Source organism: Panthera onca, chromosome D2 (genome assembly GCF_046562875.1).
Source record: "Panthera onca isolate mPanOnc1 chromosome D2, mPanOnc1 haplotype 2, whole genome shotgun sequence".
Taxonomy (NCBI): Eukaryota; Metazoa; Chordata; class Mammalia; order Carnivora; family Felidae; genus Panthera; species Panthera onca.
This window is the reverse complement of record NC_138349.1, coordinates 9322997-9347287: the sequence shown is the minus strand read 5'-3', so window position 1 is coordinate 9347287 and position 24291 is coordinate 9322997. Positions and strand designations below refer to the sequence as shown.

The following is a 24291-nucleotide window of genomic DNA, read 5'->3' as shown; positions in this document are numbered from 1 at the left end:
CTACAGATCAACAGCATATTAAGATGAATTGCAAGCGCTAACACACGTGACGCGCACGCGCGCGAGCGCGTGTACACACACACACACACACACACACACACACAGGTTCTATGACCCAGTGAATTTAGGAAACATTGCATTAAACAAATTAAACAGGTGCCTTTCCTACAGGACGTCTACAAGTCTTTAATATACAATTAACTCTATAAAATCCCCACTAGAGGGCGCCTGGGTGGCTCAGTAGGTTAAGTGTCTGAGTTTGGCTCAGGTCATGATCTAAGTTGGTGAGTTCAAGCCCCGCTTCTCTCTCTCTCTTTCTCTCTGCCCCTCCTCCCGCATCTCTCCCCCTTTCTGCCCCTCCTCCACTCATGCACACTCTCTGTGTCTCTCAAAAATAAATAAACATTAAAAAAGGTTTTTTAAATCCCCACTAGAAGTCACAGCAGGCAATGCTCATAAAATATACTCCACCCAAATCCCCTTTCCCTTATGTACCATCTCTTAGGAGGTTCTCTGCATAATATCAGTAAGGAAAATGTAAAATCTGGGAGTAATACATATGCTACCACAGTATTCTAATCAAAATAAAATGCAGGGTGCCTGGCTGGCTCAGTTGGTGGACATGCAACTCTTGATCTCAGGGTTGTGGGTTCAAGCCCCACGTTGTGTGCAGAGATTACTTAAAAACAAAATATTTTTTAAAAATTAAAATGCCTAGTTCCTCATGTCTCTGAATGTCTGAATTGAAGGTCGCTGTCCTCCAATACCCATGCTGCCTAAAACGAGCTCTCCCCACATCTCTTCTGTCCATTTCTCAAGGTAGGGTCCCCTGGTCTCCACAAGAAGGCATATCCTGCGTATTTGTATTTTTTTCTTTTGACATCCCTTATAATGCACCTCATATTATAGTTACTTGTACACAGATTCTAGCTTCTGAGTTTAAGACTTTTATTTATTTTTAAAAATTTTTAAAGTTTATTTATTTATTTTGAGAGAGAGAGAGAGTAGAGGAGGGGCAGAGAGAGAGAGGGAGAAAGAGCATCCCAAGCAGGCTCTGTGTTGTCAGCGCAGAGCCCAATGTGAGGCTCGAACTCACGAACTGTGAGATCATGACCCGAACGTCAATCAAGAGTCGGACGCTTAACTGACTGAACCACCCAGGCACCCTGAGTTTTAAGGCTTTTAAGTGCAAGCACTCTGACTCAGTTTCTTTGCATTGAATACGTATTTGTTATTCATGGTGGCACACAGCATCATTAATTTGCAGAGGCTTATTTTATTGCCTTTAGGTCTCCTTAAGTATGATGTTCTTAAGTTTATGTTCTGTTTCTTAAAGACTTATTTCTACCGAGCCAAGGATTCAAGGATAAGTTTACCACGAATATCTAACAGACGACTAAAAAAACTAAACCATCTTATTTGATGGTGACTTATTTAGATGAATCAAAAGAAAACACAAAGCTCCGGAAGGGTCTCAGAATGAATCCTTCAGGCAGTGTGTCCGCTTCCTTCTTTCTGCTCTACTGACTGACGGTGACCTAGCTTTGTGTTCCTCCTAGCTGATGGCTTCTCAGAGCCCTCACCGACCACAGCCTCTGCGGCCTTGACTCCTCTACCTGCAGGTATGGGAAACAGTTCCTGGGAAATTAAGGGCTGATGGAAAGCAGGGAGAGAGGCATTTCTCCAAGCTGGAGTGAACACGGGAGCCAGCGCACTTACATATTACGGCATTTAGAGCAATTTTCTTCACCTTTTTTCACCTTTTGGTTCACCTCAATTTCTTCATCTGTGAAATGGAAACCCATGCCGCGCCACATGGGGTTGCAAAGATTAAGAGAGAAACGTTTAAGTTAGTGGCTCTTAGAGGCTCTGGCATTTCACTCACAAACAACATATGTCAGTTCCTGACTCCGTTTCCTTTACATAGTAAAGCCAGAAAGAAAGATTATGGGGGACAAAGGGACCAAGTTGCTGTGAGACTAATGTAGTCTGGACAACAGAAGTCCATTTAGATACGATCTGCGTATGGATCCTTCCTATTTCATTAGATATATTGACATTTCCCGTTTCTAGGCTATCCATGGCAGAGGAATAACATGGATAAAGTGACTAAAAGAACCTGGGAATTCTGAAAATTTCTTGAAAAAGAGTTTCATCCTTTGCAAGGGGAGATTTAGTAAAGACTCGTTGAAGAGATTTGAATCTGAAGATTATTCTGACTATTCTTAACTATGCGGGTACATGTGGACTGTGTGATCTTACATGTTTGTAAACTGGGGACATGATGACCTAGGGATTCAAAAGGATGAAGGAAACCCTCCAGATATGGGGGGGGGGGGCCGGTCCCCCAGTGTTTCTGCTGCTTGTGCATCCCCAGGAGCCTGGATGGCCGTGAGGCTGGTGAATGGCACAGGGAGGTGCTCAGGCGGAGCGGAGGTTCTCATCCAAGGCACGTGGGGGACCGTGTGTGATGACCTCTGGGACCTGGCCGAGGCCACAGTCGTGTGCCGCCAGCTGCAGTGTGGCCAGGCCGTGGCGACACCCATGGAGGGGCGGGGAGCACTTTGGGGCAGGCTCCGGGAAGATCGTGCTGGACGATGTGCAGTGTGTGGGCGGCGAGAGCCACCTGGGGCAGTGCGCGCACAGGCGTGAGTCCGGGCACGACTGCGGGCCCATGGAGGATGCCAGCCAGCGTCGTGTGCTCAGGGGAGGAGCTGTCACCTCCCAGGATGTCACTGCTTTTATGCACCCTCAGGCATTGTCAACCTGTGTCGAAATCAAGTCATTAAGCAATGTATTGAATAAACTCCATATTGCAAGCATTATTATAATAAGCCATGCCCATGCCTTTCCATCTTCAGGTGCTAATGGCCCACCAGCCCCCAACCCCACCTCAGGTTCTGAAGCTGCTTCCTCAATGTACACACTCACAGGTGGGTCATCTGTGCTTGCTGCTTTTGCTTTTGGTTCTATTTACCCTCTAGAAGATGCTTCCTCAATCTATACTCCGGTAGAGGCACTTAGAGATGGCAGAGCCACCCCTACTGTGCAAGGGTTGTAGATAAGAATAAAAGAGGGCATGACATTTTACAAAACGAGACGCTTATCCATCACCTGGCACTCTCAAAGTGTTCCTTTTCTGTCTGTCAGTTGTTATTCCTGGGAAATCCAAATTGTATTCCACTGGTTCCAGACTCTAATCAAGTTTAAAAGAACCCAACAGGTTAAAAGTATTATAAAAAGCACATGATGCCCAGAGCATCTGACCATCTATCAGATGCTGGCAGTGGGCCAAGCTTACTCAAAATGGTGCCTACAAGGATGGAGAAAGCTGCAGAACTCCCAGAGCTGAGGCACCCAGTGTGAGCGCTGTTCTTGCATCCGACCTGTGCTGGGTCTCCATCTCCTCTGGCAGCAGCTACGGCACCTGTGGGTTATTACTGAAGGTTAAGGCCAGCTCCACCAGCACCATGTTTCCAACTAAAAAAAATGAAACCACAAACCCATTCTCTGCACTAAATATCCAGTTTGCTGCATTAATTGCTATTTGACATTCTAAACACTGATTTTCCCCAACTGACCCCATGATGATATATGGCAGTGAGATCACTTGAATTGATGTTTTATAAGGCAAAATGAGGAACAAGAGTTGCTGAAAATCTCACATTGCTTAGGTAACACATAGTCTAGATAAATTGGCCAAACACCTAGGACAAGCCTAAAAAGTCCAATCATCGACACAAATGCCATGTTGCCATGATTGCACACAGTTGATTGTTTTCTAAAAGAGAAAGAAGAGAGATGGAAACAGAGAGACCCAGAAATGGACTCATGGGCATTCAGAGAACTAGAGTGTACAGACCATGGGGAATATTCCAAAACCTCATCTTAAAGACTGGATAACTAAGTTTAAAGACAGGGTGAAGTGAGGGTTTCTCTGCCTAAAACTTTGTGGAGGAAACCAATGGAAGACTCAATGTCATATTTGAGTCTGACTTTTCGGGATGTTCTCATTGTAAACATCTTCCTTTCCTACATTTAGGAGGTTCTTGGTCACAAATGATGTCCCTGTTTGTATCATTTATAGGTGATGGACTGTCAGCTACCATCCCCACAACAGGCCCTTCTATCCTTCACTCTACACTCATACCAGCAGGTAATGCCTCTCTGTGACTTGCTTCATGTTTCCTGAGCATCTGTTCTGTGCCATGCACAGAATTAAGGGCTTTCACAATATTGTTGCTCCATAATAACCATAAAGGAAGGCACGATTTCCAACATTTCATAAATGCATAAACAGAGCTCAGAAAAGACAGATCAACAGAAGGCACTGTGTGACAACACTAGAGTCACACAACCATATGTGGTAAAGGCTCACCCAGACCTGCCCAACTACAAGGATCACTGTGGTTGTTTTCACTGTGTTTTTCTTGATGACATGATTGAAGTTACCTCGGGAGTGCTAGAGAAGGAAGGTGTGAACAAGAATTAACTGCTCATCCCAAGATGATTTGAGAAAATGATATGGAACGGTTAAATGTTAAGAATACTATTAGGCTCTCTACCACAGAGAATCGCTACAATAAAATATATGAAAGACAAAATGTCACCTATTGATTTCCATTTTCCCTGCACTGCTCCATTTGAGCAAAATTTATCTCCTCAGCTATGTCTAGGCCTTCTCGTTAGCATATATGCTAATGCCTCTTCGCCTTTAATTACAGACCTAACATTTCCAGGGGCGCCTGGGTGGCTCAGCTGGTTGTGTCCAACTCTTGATTATGGCTCAGGTCATGATCTCATGGTTCATGAGATAGAGTCCCACATCAGGCCCTGTGCTGACAGCGCAGAGCCTGCTTGGAATTCTCTCTTTCCCTCTCTCTCTTACCCTCCCAATGCTCACTTTTTCTCTCTCTTTCTGTCTCTCAAAATAAATAAATAAACTTTAAAAAAATTTTAAAAAAGAACTATCATCTCCACAAGCCATATCTCCTATATGAACATCACCAGGTAATAAACAAACAATTTCTTTAAATATTCCCTGAGGATATTTACTTCCAGATCTATTGGGCCACATTGCAGAAGACAAGTCCTCTCAGTAAGAATAAATAGAAAAAAAACAATTAAAATAAAGTAATCTAAAAAGGCTGTTCTTTTACTGTAGATGATGAAGATTATGTCAAGAGACAGCATTTCTGAAAACTTGAACTGTTATTACCTAACAGTATACCCCAATATAAGAAATCTCTTAGAGAGTTAGATCTCCAGTCTCTGTCTTCCTCGTATCTCCCCAGGAGCCATCGTGGCCGTGAGGCTGGTAAATGGCACAGGGAGGTGCTCAGGCCGAGTGGAGGTTCTCATCCAAGGCACATGGGGGACCGTGTGTGATGACCTCTGGGACCTGGCCGAGGCCACAGTCGTGTGCCGCCAGCTGCAGTGTGGCCAGGCCATGGCGGCACCCACGGGGGCCCACTTCGGGGCAGGCTCCGGGAAGATCATGCTTGATGATGTGCAGTGTGTGGGCAGCGAGAGCCATCTGGGGCAGTGCGTGCACAGGGGTGAGGCCAGACACAACTGCGGGCATCTGGAGGATGCTGGTGTCGTCTGCAGAGGTAAGGGGCTGTATCATTTTTTTTAACCCCACATCACTTCTTTGTCTCCTTTCAGACATTTCTCAATGATTATTTTAATGACTCATATTATAAATGGCACCATAGGCCTTAGCATGTGGATTTCTTCTGGCCATCAGGTGCTGATGGTTCACCAGGCCCCACTCCAACCACAGAGCCTGAAACTGCCACCCGAGCATACACACTGTCAGGTTGGTCCATTCTTTGCATGGTTCTTTTGCTTTGAAGATTTTCCTCCTTAGAATGTCCCTTTCCTGGGGCGCTTGGGTGGCTCAGTCGGTTGAACGTCCGACTTCGGCTCAGGTCATGATCTCATGGTATGTGGGTTCGAGCCCCACGTCGGGCTCTGTGCTGACAGCTCAGAGCCTGGAGCCTGCTTCAGATTCTGTGTCTTCCTCTCTCTCTCTGCTCCTCCCCTTCTCACACTCTGTCAATCTCTCTCTCGGAAAATAAATTAAAAACATTTAAAAAAAAAAAATGTTCCTTTCCTAAACCAAGTTAGTAGGGTCTTTGCATGGAACAACTCCAGGGAGCACCACCCTCCTAGAATGCACCGTGGATTCTATCACCATGCAGGTCACCACATGTGGTACATGGATGGCGATTTCTGGGCTTGTGCAGCCCAGTGGTCCTGCATGGTTGAGTCACTCCAGGGTAGAGTGACACCAGCAACAGCCATTCTACATCATATCACATCATACAGAGGGGCACAGAGCAGAAGGGGAATCAGGTTTCTCGTTTCACCACTTAGACCTCTTAAATAATTCTTGAGCTTGCCTAAACAAAACCTGGACGTTGAGAATATTTAGTTTGTCTCTAAAGGGTTCAGAGGCTCAGTCAATTAAAATAAAGTAAGTTGAGATTGAGTTAATTTCTACCAAATAAAATTTATGGTGATCAAGATGTATTTTGAAAACTGCTGATAGATTCACGTATTAGCAGATATTTGTATGATCAGTATGTAGCATCCTTTTAATTTCAGGAATCTGAAAAATACAAAAACAAATAAGTGGTTAGAAGAGGACACAGCGTATAAAAATGAATCATTTCTCCCTCTGTAGGTATTTGATAGGAGAACAACAAAGCCTGTTTCCTTAAATACATGATAACATGGGTGTCACAATAAAATAGTTGCTACTGAAATTCCCACTGGCATTGGCCACACATCACAAGATCCCCTTCTTCACCTTCATTGGAACTGAGTCTCAGTTGCTTTGCCATTGGGAGTAAAACTTCTGGTGTGTATTTGACATACTAAGACTGATTGTACATTGTACCTTGTACAATGAACCACGTGGCCAACTAAAAAATTAAATCAATTATGTGATTTTTTTTTCTTTTTCTATTACAACTCTCTTTAAATAACCACTTTGATGGTTTAACTGATTTCTAGATAGTCTAGTCCCAAATTATTTAAACTGATCAAAATAATTAAGTGGCTAGCCAATCATTTACATATATAAAATAACATTATGAGAAGTCTCAAACTCACTGACAAATGTAAAAATAGTATCATGAACCCCTGAATATCCAATACTAAGTTTTATCAAATCCTAATATTTTGCTCTGCTTGAGCATCTTTTTAAAAAGATGTTTGAGATCTTTTTTAAAAGAAACAATACAACAGCACATTAAAAGGATCATACATTGCGATCAAGTGGGATTTTTCCCTGGGTTGTAAGGGTAGTTCAACATATACAAATCAATGAATGTGATATACCACATTAATACAATTAAAGAGTTTTTAAAATGGGTGAAATGGGTGAAGGGGTTTAAGAGTTCGCTTATCATGATGAGCACTGAGTAATGTATGGAATTGTTGAATTACTATGTTGTACACTTGAAACTAATGTATCACTGTATGTTAATTATACAAGGATTACAATTTTTAAAAATAATTAAATAAATAATTTTTAAAAATAAAGCACATAATCATCTCAATAGATGCAGAAAGTGCATATGACAAAATTTAACACCATTTCATGATGAAAATACTTAACAACCTAGATGTAGAAGGAACGTACCTCAACATAATAAAGGCCATATATAACAAGACCTCAGCTAACACAATGGTGAAAATTTGAAAGCTTTTCCTTAAAGATCAGAATAAAAGACAGGGATGTTCTCTTGCCACTTCTATTCAATATAGTACTAGAATTCCTAGTCAGAGCAACTAGGTAAGGAAAAGAAATAATAGAAATTCAAGTTGGAAAGGAAAAAGTTAAATTATCTGTTTCCAGATGACCTGATCTTACATATAGAAAACCCTAAGCACTCCAGAGAGAAAAAAAAATGTTAAAACTAAAAAATGAATTTAGTAAAGTTACAAGATACAGAATCAACATACAGAAATCAATTGTGTTTCTTTAACAATAAACCATCTAAAAAGAGAATTAAGATAATCCCATTTACAGTATCATCAACAAAAATAAAATTACTTGGGCATAAACTTAGCTAAAGAGGTAAAAGATCTGTAACTGAAAACTATAATTGATGATGTAAATTAAAGGAAATACAAAAAATGTAAAGATATCCCATGTCCATGGATTGGAAGACAAGATATTGTTACAATGGCCATCCTATCCAAAGAGATCTACAGATTCAAAGCTCTTTCCATCAAAATGCTAAGGGTAATTTTTACAGAAGTAGAGAAAACAATCCTAAAATTCATATGAAACTACAAAAGACCCAGAATAGCCAAAGCGATCTTGAGAAAGAACAAAGCTAGAGGCATTGAACTCCCTGATTCCAAAATGTATTAAAAACCTACATTATGGTACTGGCATAAAGATAGGCCTATAGACCAATGGAACAGAATAGAGAACCCAGAAATAAACCCACGTATATATAGTGAACTAATCTTTGACAAGGGCACCAAGAATACACAATGGAGAAATGATGGTCTCTTCAACAAATAATATTGGGGAAAATGAATATCCATGTGCAAAAAAAGAAATTGGACCCCTGTGTTATACCATACACAAAAATTAACTCATCGTAGATTAAAGACTTAAACATAACACCTGAAATTATAAAATTCCTAGGAGAAAACATAAGGGAAAGTCTTCTTCACACTGGTTGGCAATAAATTCTTGGATATGACACCTGAGACAGGCAACAAAACCAAAAATAGGTAAACGGGACTGTATCAATCTGAAAAGCTTCTGCACAGCAGAAATAACAATCAACAGAATTAAAAGGCAACCTATGAAATGGGAGAAAGTATCTGCAAATAATATATCTGCTAAGGGGTTAATTTCCAAAATCTATGTAGAACTCCCAAAATTTAATAGCAAAAAAATCAAATAACCACATTAAAAAATGGGCAAAAGACTTGAACTGACGTTTCTCCAAAAAGAAGATAAAAATGTCCAACAGGTATATGAAAAGATGCTCAACATCATTAATTATTAGGGGAAATGCAAATCAAAACTACAATGAGATATCACCTCGTGCCTGTTAGGTTGGTCACTATTTTTAAAAAGAGAAATAATAAGTATGGCGAGGTTGTAGAGAAATTGGCACCTTGCACACTGTCCATAGACATGTAAAATGGTTCAGCTGCTATAGAAAACATTTCAAAGATTCTTAAAAATTAAAACTAAAACTGGCATATGATCCAGCCACCCTACTCCTGAGTAATATACCTGAATGAATTGAAATCAGGCTCTCAGAGACATCTGCATGGCCATGTTCATTGCAGCAACATTCCCAATAGCTAAGATATGGAAAAAACCCACACGTCCATCAACAGGTGAACAGATAAAGACCATGTGGTACCTATATAAAGTGAATATCGTTCAGCCTTAAAAAAAAAAAAAAAAAAGAAGGAAATTCTGCCATTGGCAGCAATATAGCTGAATCTGGAGGACATAATGCTGAGCAAAATAAGCCAATCACAGAAGGATAAATATTGCATGATTTCACTTATATGAGGCATTTCAAATAGTCAAGCTCACAGAAGCAGAGAATAGAGTGGTGGTTGTCAGGGGTCCAGGGGAGGGAGTTCAATGATAGGAAGTTTCAGTTATGCTTGAATAAATGCTGGAGATCTACCATACAATATAGTGTAAGTAGTTAAATTTGAGCGGTGCCTGGGTGGCTCAGTGGGTTAAGCGTCCGACTTCTGCTCAGGTCATGATCTCACCGTTCCCGAGTGCGAGTCCCACATGGGGCTTTGTGCTGACAGCTCAGAGCCTGGAGTCTGTTTCAGAGTCTGTCTCCCTCTCTATCTCTGCCCCTCCCCCACTCATGCTCTGTCTCTCTTGCTCTGTCTCTCAAAAATAAACATTAAAATTTTTTTTAAATTTGCTAAGAGGATGCATACCATGCTAAGTGTTCACAACAACAACAACAAAAAAAAAAAAAAAAAAAAAAAGGAGGGGAAAATACAAAGAAATTCTGGGAGTTGTTGGATATGTCTATTACCGTGACTGTGGTGATAATATTGCAAGTGTTTGTGTATGTTTGAACCCAATAAGCTGTACACAGTAAATACATGCAGCTCTCTGAGCAGCAATGATGCCTTGATAAAGCTATTTTAAAAAGGAGGCAGAACAGGGGCACCTGGCTGGCTCAGTCAGTAGAGCATGAGACTCTTGCCCTCAACGTTGTGAGTTCAGGCCCTGTGCTGGGGGTGGAGCCCACTTTTTTTAAGTAAATAAATAATTTTTTAAAAAGGAAGCAAAACAATACTTTATTGCCATTTTACGAGTTAATAAGATGAAAACAGGGCTGTCTTCATGCCCTATGGAAGCCTCACACGGCTTTGGCTACTCAGAGCCAAGATAAAGCCACCAAACATCGAAATGGAAAACACTCAGCTGTGTAATTGACTGCATATCTCTGTGACAGGACACATCTGGGCTGCTCCTCAAAGGAAATGAGGGAAAAGATCTACCACTGGTTCTGTGGGCACTTAGAGAACCGGAGTGTGCCAGGCGAGGGCATACCATCCACCCGTGAGCCTTTTACCCCACAGTGGGCTCTGATACCCACGTTGGGTGGGTGTGCCAGGAAAGGCAGAGAGCAGACCCAGACCATAGCAGGACAGACTTGCGCCTAGGCTTCTGTTGGGGCCTGTCTGAAGTTCCCCCTCCCCGTGTGGGGAGGTCGCATCTAGCGGTGAACAAGGCCTCTCTTTGCTTTACAGACACAGGCGAAGTGCTGACAGCAGCCGTGCCCACCACACAGCCTGTGACACTTCCCATGATGGCCATTCTAGCAGGTGGGTTGCTATTTGTTCTGCGGGGAATAGGGGGGAGGGCACTGTGTGCGGGGCAGTGGACTGGCCCCTTCCTGGGCCCGCTGACCACAGCCAGGAGAGGACTCCTGGCCTGCGTAAGAGCAGAGCCAGGAGCCGACATTTCTACCTGACCGTGACCTTCAAGCTGGCTTGGTGTTCAAATCTTTGTCTTTCTTTCTTTCTCATTTTTTTTTAAAGCGTATTTATTTATTTTGAGAGGGAGACATAGAGAGTGCAACTGGGGGAGGGACAGAGAGAGAGAGGGAAAGGAGGAGAATCCCAAGCAGGCTGTACAGGGTCAGTGCACAGAGCAGCCCGATGTGGGGCTCGAACGCATGAAACCGTGAGATGGTGACCTGAGCCGAAATCAGGAGTCGGGTGCTCAACTGACTGAGCCACCTAGGCACCCCTGAAACTTAGTCTTTCTGAAGTTGAAATTAGGGGATGTCCCAATTACTGGGAATGCTTCTGTTCATCCCTGCTGACAGGTGATGGATTATATGCAACCACAGACACAACGGAGCCTGCGGCCCTGCCATCCACACCCACGCCCCTGGCAGGTAAGTCCTTGGGAAAATGCGGGGGGCGGGGGAGCTAATGTTTGTGGAACAACCAAAATGTAATAAAGCAGAGAATCGGATGCTTTCATACAACTGACAGTTCATTGAGTGCTCACAAGAACCTCCCAGCATTATTCTCCCACAACCCTCATCATTGGCTCATAAAATGAGACACAGAAAGGATCATTTTCTAGCATTACCCCCCTAGAACATGGTGAAGCCAAGATCTGGGCATGTAGCAATCTGACTCCAAACCCATGTGACTACTAGTCTTTTGGGGGGCGGGGGGGGGGGCGGTGCGGAGACAGTATGTCCAAAGCTACCTCTGGACTACTGGAAAGAGAACATTCTTACAAGCCTAATTGTACAGTGCAGGTGCATTAGGACCATAGCCAGGAAACGGGGGTGTCAGCTGGTAATCACTTACTCAGTAGGTTTTAGTATAAAATTCCTAATGGGAAAAACTTATAAATTTATAGCTTCCAGGGTGACAGACAGGCAAAATGTACCCTTTTAATATGCCTAGAACTCTGTATTAGGAATGAGCCCCAGCCCGTCTCTTCCTTCTTCACCCTGGGGTACCTGCCTGCACATCTGCTTTACAAAGAGGAAAAACTCGTTGTACCATTTGGGTATCTGAAGGTTGGTTCCACAATAACTCACATGATAAATGAATTTTTCCAGGTCAGGTATCATCAAATGTTTATTTTTCAAGTTTATTTATTTATTTTGAGAGAGCCGTTGGGGCTCGTTGCAGAGAGAGGAGCAGAAAGAGAATCCCAAGCAGGCTCTGCACTGTTAGCATGGAACCCGATGTAGGGCTCAAACTCACAAATCGTGAGATCATGACCTGCCCTGAAATCAAGTCAGATGCCTAACCAACTGAGCCACTCAGGCTCCCCTCAAGTGTTTGTATTTCCAAATAAACGCTATGGTGGGAGTTTATGGCTGTGTGTAGATATTCTGTTGCTTCCTAAAAGCGTATCACACAGCAGTCACACATCACCTCCTCTGTTTCGAGCCCCAGCTTGAGCCACTTCTTGATATCCCTGGGTCCCTGAGCATTTTTGCTTTCAGAGACCCTTATACCTAATTATATTTTATGACCGCGTTGGTATAAAGACAAATGGAATATAGACTAGACTGAGGTCATCTTTTTCTTCTAATTTTAAAGAAATTAAGACATTTTTAGGGGCCTTTAGCAGTCACCTGGGCCCCAGGCAGTGTGCCCACCACATCTGATTGATGAATCTGTCTGCTCCTCTGGGTTGTTCTGAATAACTAGCAGGTCTGAACTCACCACCACCACCCCAAGCCCATTTGGGAAGGAGGAAGGACATGACATTTTTGCCTACCACAAAGTTGTTTCAAATAGGAGGCAGGGGTGGATTCTGCCTTACTTTACAGCTTCCTGGGGGACAGAATCGATTGGCCGTGGGGAGGGCCACCCAAAGGCAACATCCTTGGAGCTGGGCTCAGTAAGCCAGGCTGCCTGTTAGCAGCAATGGCTCACAGCAAGCCGGCCTATTTTGGCCCAAGGGTGCTCACAGGAGCCTTGTTGAAAAGAGGTTTAACTTTCAGGGAACAGTGCACACATTTCCTGGTAGGACTGAGTTGAAAACAGTAGGCGATAGTCTCACTGCGGTGTTTCCATGCTTTTCCAGAGCGATGTGGGGAGGGTGTCCACAGAGCAAATTCTGACGGCCCAGGAGAATTGGGACTTGTAAAGGGGAGCTTGACCTCTAACCTTTCGGCAGGCTTCCTCACCTTCTCTTCTGAGCATAATCTCCTTGTGATTAGGCTGACAGTGCACATTTGCATTGCAATTTTACTCACGTGTATATTCTAACTGATCTCAAAAGAACTGGTATGTTAGAGAAATATTACTACTTATATTATTGTATTGTATTGTAGTGTGTTGTATTCCTACTCCTATTTTGTAAGCTAGAGAGCTATTCATACAATGAGACATAGACCCTTATAAACTCCTCGTTTAAATAAGAAATCTAGTGGGATTGGGGATTCTGCTTTTTATCTCTTTCGTGTAGGGAACTGGGAGGTGCCAAAGATCACTGTTGGCTTAACAGAGAAGCACGCCAGGCTTTTTAGAACCTTCTAGAATGCAGAATGTCAATATAAATATCATGGCCAGGGCAACAAATAAAACAACCATTAGATTGCAGACCCTTTCACTAGACAGAAATAATCTGTGATTATTAAATTTTAAAAATTTTATCTGCAAAGACAACTTTATGCAGCAAAATAGTATCTGTTTTTCTCTAACTGAAAAGAAAGACTTTTCCTTACTGCTTTACCTTGCTGAGATCTTTCTCCTTGGCAGCAGTGAGGAGCTGTTAGAATCTCTCTGGTTAGCATTGAGGGAAAAAAGCAAGTCTGAGTAACTCCACACTTATAATAAGGATCACAAAACAAAGAAAGAATTTTGATAAAAGGAATGCGAGCATATATATTTTGCATCTATAGAAACAGATCTTCAAAAAAATAAACAGATCTTCATCTCTAGTAAATTAAAATTTATTATAAAAATCCTTTAGGGTGGAAATCCATTACTCCTTAATAAATTCCTATATTAAATCAGCAGAAGAAAATAGAATATCTTTCTTCTAAGTATAAGACATTATTTTCTTTTCTTTTAACTCGGTTGCTTTTTGTTTGGTGTTTTGGTATTTCTGTTTTTACTTTAACTATTGAATTATTAGCTCTAGATTAGCCTATACTCACGTATAGTAATATAATTTTTTTAATATAAATTGGTACTTTTAGTATATCCTGCATACATTTTCATGCTTAAATATTTCAAAATAAAATGCATCTTATTTTTAAAAATTTTTTATGTTTATTTTATTTTTGAGAGAGAGAGAGAGTACAGGGGAGGGGCAGAGAGAGAGGGAGACACAGGATCCGAAGCAGACTCCTTCCTTCCTTCCCTCCTTCCTTCTTTCCTTCCCCTTCCTTCCTTCCTTCCTTCCTTCCTTCCTTCTTTCCTTCCTTTCTTCCTTCCTTCCACCAAGGTGCTCTATGCATGTGCATTAACAACTACACGGTGCTAACAGACTGACTGTCATGCAGCCTTCCTTCTCCAACTTCACCCACTACCTTGGTTCTATACCCACAAACTAGTAATCTGATTCTTCTGGGAGTTCTCTCTAGTTTTTATTTTGTTTCCTACTAAATAAATCTCACTAAGATTTCTTGGATGGGCTAGGGAACCAGATTTCCTAATTTCAAACACTGGTTCCCCAGAATTGTGTGATCTTGGGCACATTACTCAACTGCTATGTGCCTTAATTTCCTCACCTACAATATGGGTACTATAATAGAATATATTTGCCTGTAATACATCCATGAGTGTCTATATACATGTATACACAGTATTATTTATATATACACATCTACACACACACACATAGATACACAGATGTGGCTGGAGGACCACCGTGGAGGTTAAAGATGCTGAAAGCATCGTTTACTTAGTGCTGGACACCAAGAAGTCTATATAAACGTTAGTTCTATAATAACTATCGCCATCATTGTTGTCATCAAATATTTACCTTTTGCTGAGGTGAGAGAACTGACCTAGAGAAACTTAAACACACTGAGAAGTGTAAACACACTGAGAAGTGTGTTTAAATGTTTGACTTTCAAACATCAGCATCTGCATTAGGCCTGGCCTTTCTCCCAGGGTCGTGGCTGGGTTCCGGGAGACAGTCCCCTGAGGAAATAGAGCCCAAGTGCATGGCACTTCCCTCACCCTGGCTCGTGCCACACTCCATTGGTCAAGAAAGTCACAAAGGCCCACCTGGTTTTACGAAGGGATGATACAGAGACTCCTCCTTCCGACATGGGACTGTCAAGATTCCAGAGGGCTCGAGGAACGGGAGAGATTTTGTAGACACCTTTAGAAAATACAATTGACCACTATGCCCTTCTTTGCCAGCACCTCAATCCTACATTGGTTGGCATTCTCTTCCTCCAAACACATCACCTACGAGGTTTCTCTGGTCTCTAGTTTCTAAAAAGAACGTGCTGGGATTTTCCCATCAGCTCTTCCTATTCTTCCCGTTTTCTCTGTCCTTGCAGATTACATTTTAAGGCCTTTCACATGCTTGTGGAAGGAGAGGAAATGAGTTCATTTAGTCAAATCATGTTGCAGTTGAAGCCCCTACAGGTTTCCCTTCCACGTGAACTTGCCCCTCCTTTCACTCTGTCTGGGGCGAACCTCCTTCCTTTATGATCGACCTGCAGAAATCATCTTCCTGTTTCAAAGCCAGTCCTACATAAACTGATCTCTCAAAGCAGATGAAATGTCTGTCACCAATAGTGTTGTTAGACTCCTAGAGGTATCCCTCTTACTTGCCCTGATAGCGCAAAGTGTGTGGTTTCTCCATCCTGTCACTGATTGTAAATCCTGAGGGGTGAACTCTATCAACTTTTTCCCCTATTAGGCATTAAGGGAATGTTCTATGGTTAAAAATACCACTGTGCTGGCGGCAAAGAAATGTCTTTAGTGCAAGAAAGAGCACTCTTTAATCTCCAGATTACACCATACTGGGCAACTCCCATGGAAATACTCTGGTCAGCTGTCCACAAAGCCATGGCCATCACATCCAGATGGCCCTCAAGTCAAGGATTCCCTGAAGTTCTTCTGCCGTCAGTGGGACAGGGATACGTGTGCAAGGCTGAGACCCAAGGACCTCTGCCTTTCCCCCTCCAGAAGCCAGATGTTGCTGTTCATTGGGGTCTTCTGGCACTTCTGGGAAGGAGAAAGTCCAGCACTGATGTTCCAAGACCATTGATCTCTCTATCTGCCCAACCCAGAGGAATTATGACAACAGCAGTATATTGGCCCACTGTAACAGGATCAAGGCAACATGCTGACATAAATAAAGGTCAATCTCACAATATCCCGCTGCTCTGTCTCCCCAGGAGCTTCCATGACCGTGAGGCTGGTGAATGGCACAGGGAGGTGCTCGGGCCGAGTGGAGGTTCTCGTCCAGGGCACATGGGGGACCGTGTGTGATGACTTCTGGGACCTGGCCGAGGCCACAGTCGTGTGCCGCCAGCTGCAGTGTGGCCAGGCCGTGGCAGCACCCACGGGGGCCCACTTCGGGGCAGGCTCTGGGAAGATTTTGCTGGACAACTTGCAGTGTGCGGGCAGCGAGAGTCACCTGGGGCAGTGCGTGCACAGGGGTGAGGCCGGGCACAACTGCGGGCACCTGGAGGATGCTGGTGTCGTCTGCACAGGTGAGGTGCTGACTGTCAGTCCTCACTTGGAAGGCTACTGTTATCCCCTCACTACTCATTCTCCACACACACAGCCAGCACGGTCCAGAAATGTCAGTGGATCAAGGCAGGCCACTGGTGTTGTCTACACGCTTTCAAAGTTGTGCATTGACCTGACCATCCCCTTGGCTGCAGATTGCTGAGTATGGCTCATGATCACAGATCCAGGCTCAGATGTGACCTGTTTGGTTTGAAAATTCAGGCTGAACTCGAACTCAGCCAAAACACATTATCTGGCATAAAAATCCAAATTCTTCCGTTTGTGAAAAAAAAAAAAAGTATAAACAGAAGTTAAAGCTCAAAACAACAAATTCTTTTATTACGTTCACCAACTGGATCTGAGAAAGAGCTGACTCTTTGGTCATGAAACAGCTTTCCAGTTCACACAGTCCCCGTCACTCAAACCCCTTACTTGTTTTATTCCCACGGCCCTTGGAAACTTTCGAGTTTGAGTTTGTGACCTCTGGTGATGGGCCAAATTTTTCAGCTGGTGTTCCAAGCCTTCCACGTCTAAGCCTGGTGACCTTCCCAAACCTATGTGTCTTTCCAGTTGACACTCTGCCTCACAGAATCTTTCCTGATTCTGTCCCTCTGGCAGCTGGGATAACGTTCCTACGAATGACAAGCTCTGCCAGGATACACCTGGCTCGTCCTGAGCCATACCCCTCAACATCTAAGGTCCCTGGGGGAGCACTGCCTTCTGATAAGAACAGATACTACACTTGATCTTAGCCAAAAGGCCGAGAAGCGATGAGCACTGCCTTCTGAAGCTCCCCTGGGACGCTCAGCATTTGCTGACTGGTCTCATGGCTCAAATCCCCAGGACATGCTAAGATCCTCAAGGGCATGGTCTCTGCTTCTGTCTGCCTCCAAGCTCCCTAAAACTAGAATGTTACCAGTAAATAATCACTAAATAAGACACGTTAACATGCTCAGTCTCTTTCCATGTTGACAGGTGTTCAGTCCACAGCTGCTTTGCCCCCAGGTAGGACCCGTCTTACATTTGGCCTCATCTACTAGACGTGGTATGAGGTTTAGAGTCAGATCCTGGTTTGGTTCCCAGCTTCATTATTCACCCATCTGTCTGTTCATGGATATTGACTGAGTGTCCACCACATGCTGAACTCTGTGCCGGTAAACACTGGAGCCACAGCAGAGGTCAAACCCCTCCCCCCAGTGCTCTTCCTTCACAGGGTCTGCACCCTAATGGGAGGGGCAGACATGGCATATGCTCACCCTCAGTTATACGACCTTAGCCAAGTGATGTCATCTCTTGATCCCGTTTCATCTTCATTTCTCTTCGTAGGAGTCAGAATAACATAGAGAATTGAATAATTGAGAATTGCATGTGACAATGCCCAAAACGCCTGGCACCAGACAAGCACTGGTGCCAGGCACTCACACAATCTTTTCTTTTGGTCAAATGCCAACTAAGGGAGGCTGTGTGGGGGGGAGGGGGGTGGGAGCCAAAGGGCCTGAGCTGAAGGAATCTGATCCTGGCTGGTCTCTCTCCAGGTGAATGACGTTGGCCCTCACTCTCCATGTCATTAGAACAGGCACATTGGAGTCCAGGATCCATAAAATTCTATGCCTTTGACATTCTGTGACTAACAAGGAGAGGATCAGCAGCCACGTGGATTGGTTGAATGAAGTGTGTGGCACTGTGGCAAGTGAGAGGTGGTCATTGAAGGACGGAGATGTAGGTCTTGTACTAGAAATTGGGGGACCCTTTCCCATCTGACATTTTATTGTGATGATTGTCAAATATGCAGCAGAATTTGAAGGATTTGAAAATGAGCTCCTAAAAAAAAAAAAAAAAAGAAAAGAAAATGAGCTCCTACCTACCTAGATCACACGATAAATTTATCAATATGTCTATCATCCCTTTATTCATCCATCAACCCATCATATTTTTAATTAATATTTGATTTGTGCACCATAAAACTCACCCATTTTCAGGTCCAGTTGGATGGATTTGGGTGATTGTGTGCAGCTGTATAATCACCACCACTATCAAGATGTAAAATAGTTTCTTTGCCCTCAAAGATTTCTGGTGCATTTCAGAGTTGATGCCCTCCTCTCTCTCCTGCACTCCACTTCCAGGAACTGCTTTGTGAATCTCCTTGCTTTGTTCAGGTGATGTCATGACACACATGGAGAGAAGGCAGCAAAGAAAGAGATGATGGCCAACTGATGATCTCTCCTACGGCAGGTCACACGGGGCAAATTGTCCACGAGTCTTGCTTTTCTGATGGCCATGTAGTGCATGTTCATTCATCAACAGGCAATAATACCATGCTCTGTCCTAAGTGAAGATCTTGTGGCTGTGAGGTCCTGGACTTAGAATACAGTGTCGTGGTTATTCCTGGTGAATCCTGGGAGAAGGCAGATGACGCCTTGAAGCAACTGTATCTTCTCCCAATGTTTTGACTGCTCCCAGATGACCATCCTTCTTTTTTACCCACCAACAGCCTATGAGAACCTACTTCCCACATCAGTGACTCAACACTCACCTTCTTCTGCACCTCCAGGTAAGACTGTTTCTCTTTATGATATGTCTTCTGAACAACTTTGTTCATTCAACAATGAATGAGTGAATGAATATATGTCACTAAGGATTCATAATGTCACTGGGGTTATAGATAGCAATAAACAGAGTTGATCCTCAAGTAAGTTAAGTCCATGGGAAGAGGGGGGAAGAAACTGTTACCAAAAAGTGTGGTGAATACTCTAATGGGGAAGCACAGAATGCCATAGGCTCCCAGAAGAGGGTCTCCATCCAGATCCAAGGGTTCTTGGCAGGACTTGAAGGATGAGGGGGCAATGGGATTATGTCAAGCAGGGAAGAAACCAGATAGACTCCCTATGAGCTGCAGGGTTGGAGACATTAACATGTGTTCCAAATTAGAACTTAGGGCTGGCCGATAACCATACAGAATTAGTGAACAGTGAGTTGGCTCTTTGAGATGGTTTTCTGCTGTGATCAGGGATGGGCAATATTTTAGGATATTAAGCCCTGAGTTAGTTTTTTTTTTTTCTTTTACAAATTAAGTCTAGTCTGAGGTCAGATAAGGTAGGAGTAAAACATTGGACTCCTGAGTCTCTTAATCTAGCTGTACAGTCAAAAGATTAAAAAAGGGGGGCACCTGGGTGGCTCAGTCGGTTAAGCTTCTGACTTCTGCTCGTGTCATGATCTCGCGGTTCATGAGTTCAAGCTGTGCTGACAGCTCAGAGACTGGAGCCTGCTTCAGATTCTGTGTCTTCTTCTCTCTCTGCTCCTTGCCTGTTCGTACTCTGTCTCTGTCTCTCAAAAATAAATAAACATTTAAAAAAAGAAGAAAAAGAAAAAAGATTCAGGAAGGAGAGAGAGGAGCCATTATCACTCTTCAGGGTTTGAGCATCCCTGGTAGAATAGTGCCCAGCAGGTGCCATAGCTCCTGGCCGTTGGCCATGGCTTTGAGGGCGTGGTGATTACCAAAGGCGCCATTGTTGGCTCTGTGAGTTCAATCACATGAATTCACACTCCACATCTTTCTTTTTTGTGTTTTTTATAAGTTTACATTTTTTATATATCTGCCCAAGCTTTCTTCTTTACATCCATTTTTTTTTATTGAGGTATAATTAACATATCACATTGTATTAGTTTCAGGTCTACAGCATAATGATTCCATATTTGTATATGTTGCAAAATGGTCACCACAAAAAGTAACTTATCTTAACAGATAAGCAAGTGTGTAAATTATCTATTGCCATGTAAAACCATCCCAAAGCACAATGGTTTAAAATGACCATCATTTATCATTGCTCATGAGTCTAAGGGTCACCTGGGCAGCTCTGCCAATCTAAGATAGGCGTGGCTGGTCTTGGCTGACTCGGCTGGGCTTGCTCATGCATCTGTGACTATCCAGCAAGTCAGGTGAAGACTGCCTGGCCTTGGATGGCCTCCCTCACATGTCTTATAGTTCCATAGCTGTTATCGGAGGTAACGGAGGCAATGAGGTCATGTGTCTTTTGTCACCCACAGGCTAGCTCAAGCTTATTCGCATGATTACCTCAGTGTTCCCAGGGAGTAAACTGAAGCCTGTCATGCCTCTTGAGGCCTCAGTTTCACATGAGTGCACCATTACTTCTGCCATATTCTACTGGCCAATGCAAGTCCCAGGCCACCAGCTTAGAACCTCTTGGGCAGAGCTGCAATGTCACATTGTAAAGAGTGGGGAGATTGGGAAGAGAAGAACTGTGGTCATTTTGGTAAATACTCTACCACAGGCAAGCGGCCTTAAATAGAGTGTGGATAAGGGAGACATTAGAGGCTTCTCAAAGCAGACGCACGTGGAGAATGGCATGGGATCTCACACGACAGCGTGAAGAGTGTGAATAACAAAGTCATAGAAAGTAAGAAAAGTTAGGTTGGGTATCAGATAGTCTGGTCATCAAAAGGCAGAGCGAGTGGCCATCACCCCTTGACCCCTGGTTCTTCCCCAGGAGGCTGGGCCCCCGTGCGGCTGGTAGGTGGCCACGGGAGGTGTGCAGGCCGCGTGGAACTCTTCTACCGGGGAGTCTGGGGGACCGTGTGTGATGACCTCTGGGATCTGTCAGAAGCTAACATCATCTGCAGGCAGCTGGGGTGTGGCTGGGCCATTTCAGCCCCAGGTGAGGCCCACTTTGGGGAAGGATCTGGGAAAATCCTCCTTGACAATGTGCGCTGCAGGGGGGATGAACAGCACCTGGAGGAGTGCTCCCACATCGGCTGGCTTTCCCACAACTGTGGGCACGGAGAAGATGCCGGCGTGATCTGTTCAGGTAAACCCCTGCTCCCCTCCCTGGCAGAGCCCAGCCTTGGCTCTTTCCAAGACAGTACTTTTCAAAAGACAACGTAAATGTAGCTATTGAGAAAGAACCAATACGTTATTTGCTTACAGCAGATATCTTAACCCTTCACACTTACAGATGCTGAATATTCTATGGCCACGCCACCAGGTAAGGAAGCGATAGTTACATGTGCAGTTTACCCAAACTTTGGGGAAGAGGTTCTGCTGGAAGTTGGGTATGTCATTCTCCAGGCCAGTGGAGTACCTGGGACACACGGAGTCACCTGACTGTCTGGTGGGAGAAATGGATAGTACCTTAGAAATCATCTGATCCAGCCTCACTTTCTACTTCTTCCTCATTTTACACAGAGGCAGCAGATTTTAAATTTCCCAGACCTCTGCATAGCACTTTCAGGTTGTCAGCTCTGGGGGTTGCAATGTAATGGCAATGAGATATGGGTGGCTAGGGTAGGGGGTGGTGAAAACATAAGAGGTGGGGAAGGACACTTCCTGCCCAGGGGCAGATGGCTGGTGGGCTGGACCTGGCCACAGTCAAGGTGACCCAATTCTATCCCCACCCTCTCCCTGCCTCTGCCTTGTTCCTGGTGCCCCCAGAGCCGCCTTTGCCGTTGGTTTTCCTGCATGCTCTGAGCGCCAGCACCCAGAGTTTTCCATGCCAGTGCCATCTCTCCTTCTCAATCTCCCACATTCCCTGATGCCCTGCCCTCAGCTTTGGGTCGGACAATGGGTCATAAGTAAGGCTGAGTGGAAAAGCTCTGATAAAGCCTCAGGCACATTGCCTCCTGGGTTGTCTAGCAGGTGGGAATGCATTGGTCCCAGGAAAGGGTCTCCAGGGGACACAAAGGAGGATCTGCAGCATCCTTAGGTGCTGACTCACCAGGTCAAAAGAAGGGATGAATCAGTGCCTCTTCCTATTCTTACCTCGAAGTGCCCTTGGGTCACTGGAGTTGTCTACGGGTGCCAGAATTTCATGTCCTTAGTTTTCTTAATCCCTGAATTTTAAGATATCTCATTTGTGTGTCTGACAAGAGGATAATTTATCAAAATCTGGGAAGGATCTAGATCAGTGCTTCTTCCATCTCCTACATGTTAACATCCCCAACATGCTCTGGCCTTTGCCCCCAGAGATGACTTAGCAGTTCTAGGAGGGACCCCACACTGTATTTGTTATGAGCTGCTTCAGAGTATCATGTGCAGATGGGATGGGGACCTCAGCACCAGCTGATGAGCCACATGTCCTGTGTGTGTTTGACAGATCACCCATTGGCCCTCACAGCAGGAACAATGATGGCAGGTGAGACTTTGGTATCCTTGGCTGCTCTGACCACCATCTTCCAGCTCAAGCCCTGAAGTGGTTCTCCAAGGAAAGGGAGCAAAAATACTACTGCCCTATCTGGCTCATCCCTCAGAACTCATGTTCTGAATAAAGTGTCCAATAATGAAGGGTGATAAATTTACAGTTCCAGTTCCATTTCTGTGTAGTCAAAGAAGGCAGTCCAAATAATCAAGTAATGCCAGTCTGTGTGGTCTCCACCACGGGCACTACATGTGAAGGACACTGCAGCTCTTAACACAGCAATGTTGCCAGGGCGCTACCCAAGAGCATCATTTCAGAGAGCTGCCTCCATAATGACCTTGTTCTTCTTCCCCACCTTTTCCTTTCTCTGACAATCTCTGTCTTCCTTGTTTGTCCTTTCTCTTTCATCTTCCATTTCCATCCCCCCCCCCTTTCTTGTTGCCTGTATCTTGGGATTCCAGAAGCTTCACTAAACTTTTCTTAGCACCACTTGGAGATAAAGGACTAAAATAATACTGATGCCTGGAGGGCCTGGCTGGTCCTTCTATGGAAGAGACACGGGTAGATGACCAGAGCCAATCAAGTGTAGGTCCAGTTCTCACACAGACAGATAATCTGATGGAGAATGCCACTGTCATAGGTGTTATCTTTAATTTTGTGCTGAGTATTGGACAGATGGATAGACAGACAGACAAGCAGATGGGAAAACAAATGGACAGGTTGTGAACAGGCAGACACAGAATGATGTCAATGTTGGAGGGGTGGATGACTCAGGGAAAGTTCTCACTACCGAGTGGATTTCTAATAGCGTAATTTTAATAAATTATAACAGATGACAGATGGAACACTGACATCTTCATACACATACAGGCTCCATGTAGGCTCAGCTTTAATTGGGAAAATGAAGCTGCTTACTCATTACTACTGGTGGCCTGACAAAAATCAAAGCCGCAGAACCCACCACTAGGGAGTAACCAGAGGGAAAGATTCTGACTGATATTGGGTAACTGCTCTGCCCCGTAAGACCATGTCAGTGGTAGAATTCTCAAAAAAAGAGAGAGATGTTTCAAAACTCTGACACTTTCATGCCCTAATTTCCTAAGTTTCCAAAAGTTTTTAGACTGGTTTATGTGTCTGATATGTCCTAAGACAATACCCACAAGGTAACGACCCACGAGACCTTTTTTGTGGAAAAAAAAAAATGAAAGGAAAATAAAGCGTAAATCACAAAATGAATGAACTGAACAATGAAAAAGACTGAAATTCTAAAATACCTTTCTGCTTTTAGAAAAATCTCAGTGTGGCAGCATTATCGCTAACTCATCTGGAGCGATTAGGAATCCCCCACGGAATGAAATGCATGACAACATAACCTGTGTGTGGGAAATCAAGGCAAAGGCATCTGATCATATACTGCTGGCAT

At 43.9% G+C, this 24291-nt stretch overlaps 1 protein-coding gene and 1 pseudogene across 1 annotated transcript in view; one reads left to right on the top strand and one right to left on the bottom strand.

Annotated features, from left to right (window-relative positions):
- Positions 1–24291, top strand: part of LOC144613138 (scavenger receptor cysteine-rich domain-containing protein DMBT1-like) — a 54871-nt gene that overhangs the window by 22157 nt on the left and 8423 nt on the right. The window contains exons 5-9 of the mRNA XM_081790570.1: positions 1560–1591; positions 5261–5612; positions 10555–10563; positions 16386–16700; positions 21225–21615. Coding sequence (XP_081646696.1) covers positions 1560–1591; positions 5261–5612; positions 10555–10563; positions 16386–16700; positions 21225–21615 — 1099 coding nt within the window. The remainder of the gene's footprint in view (positions 1–1559; positions 1592–5260; positions 5613–10554; positions 10564–16385; positions 16701–21224; positions 21616–24291) is intronic.
- LOC132685695 (U2 spliceosomal RNA) lies at positions 17343–17491 on the bottom strand (annotated as a pseudogene).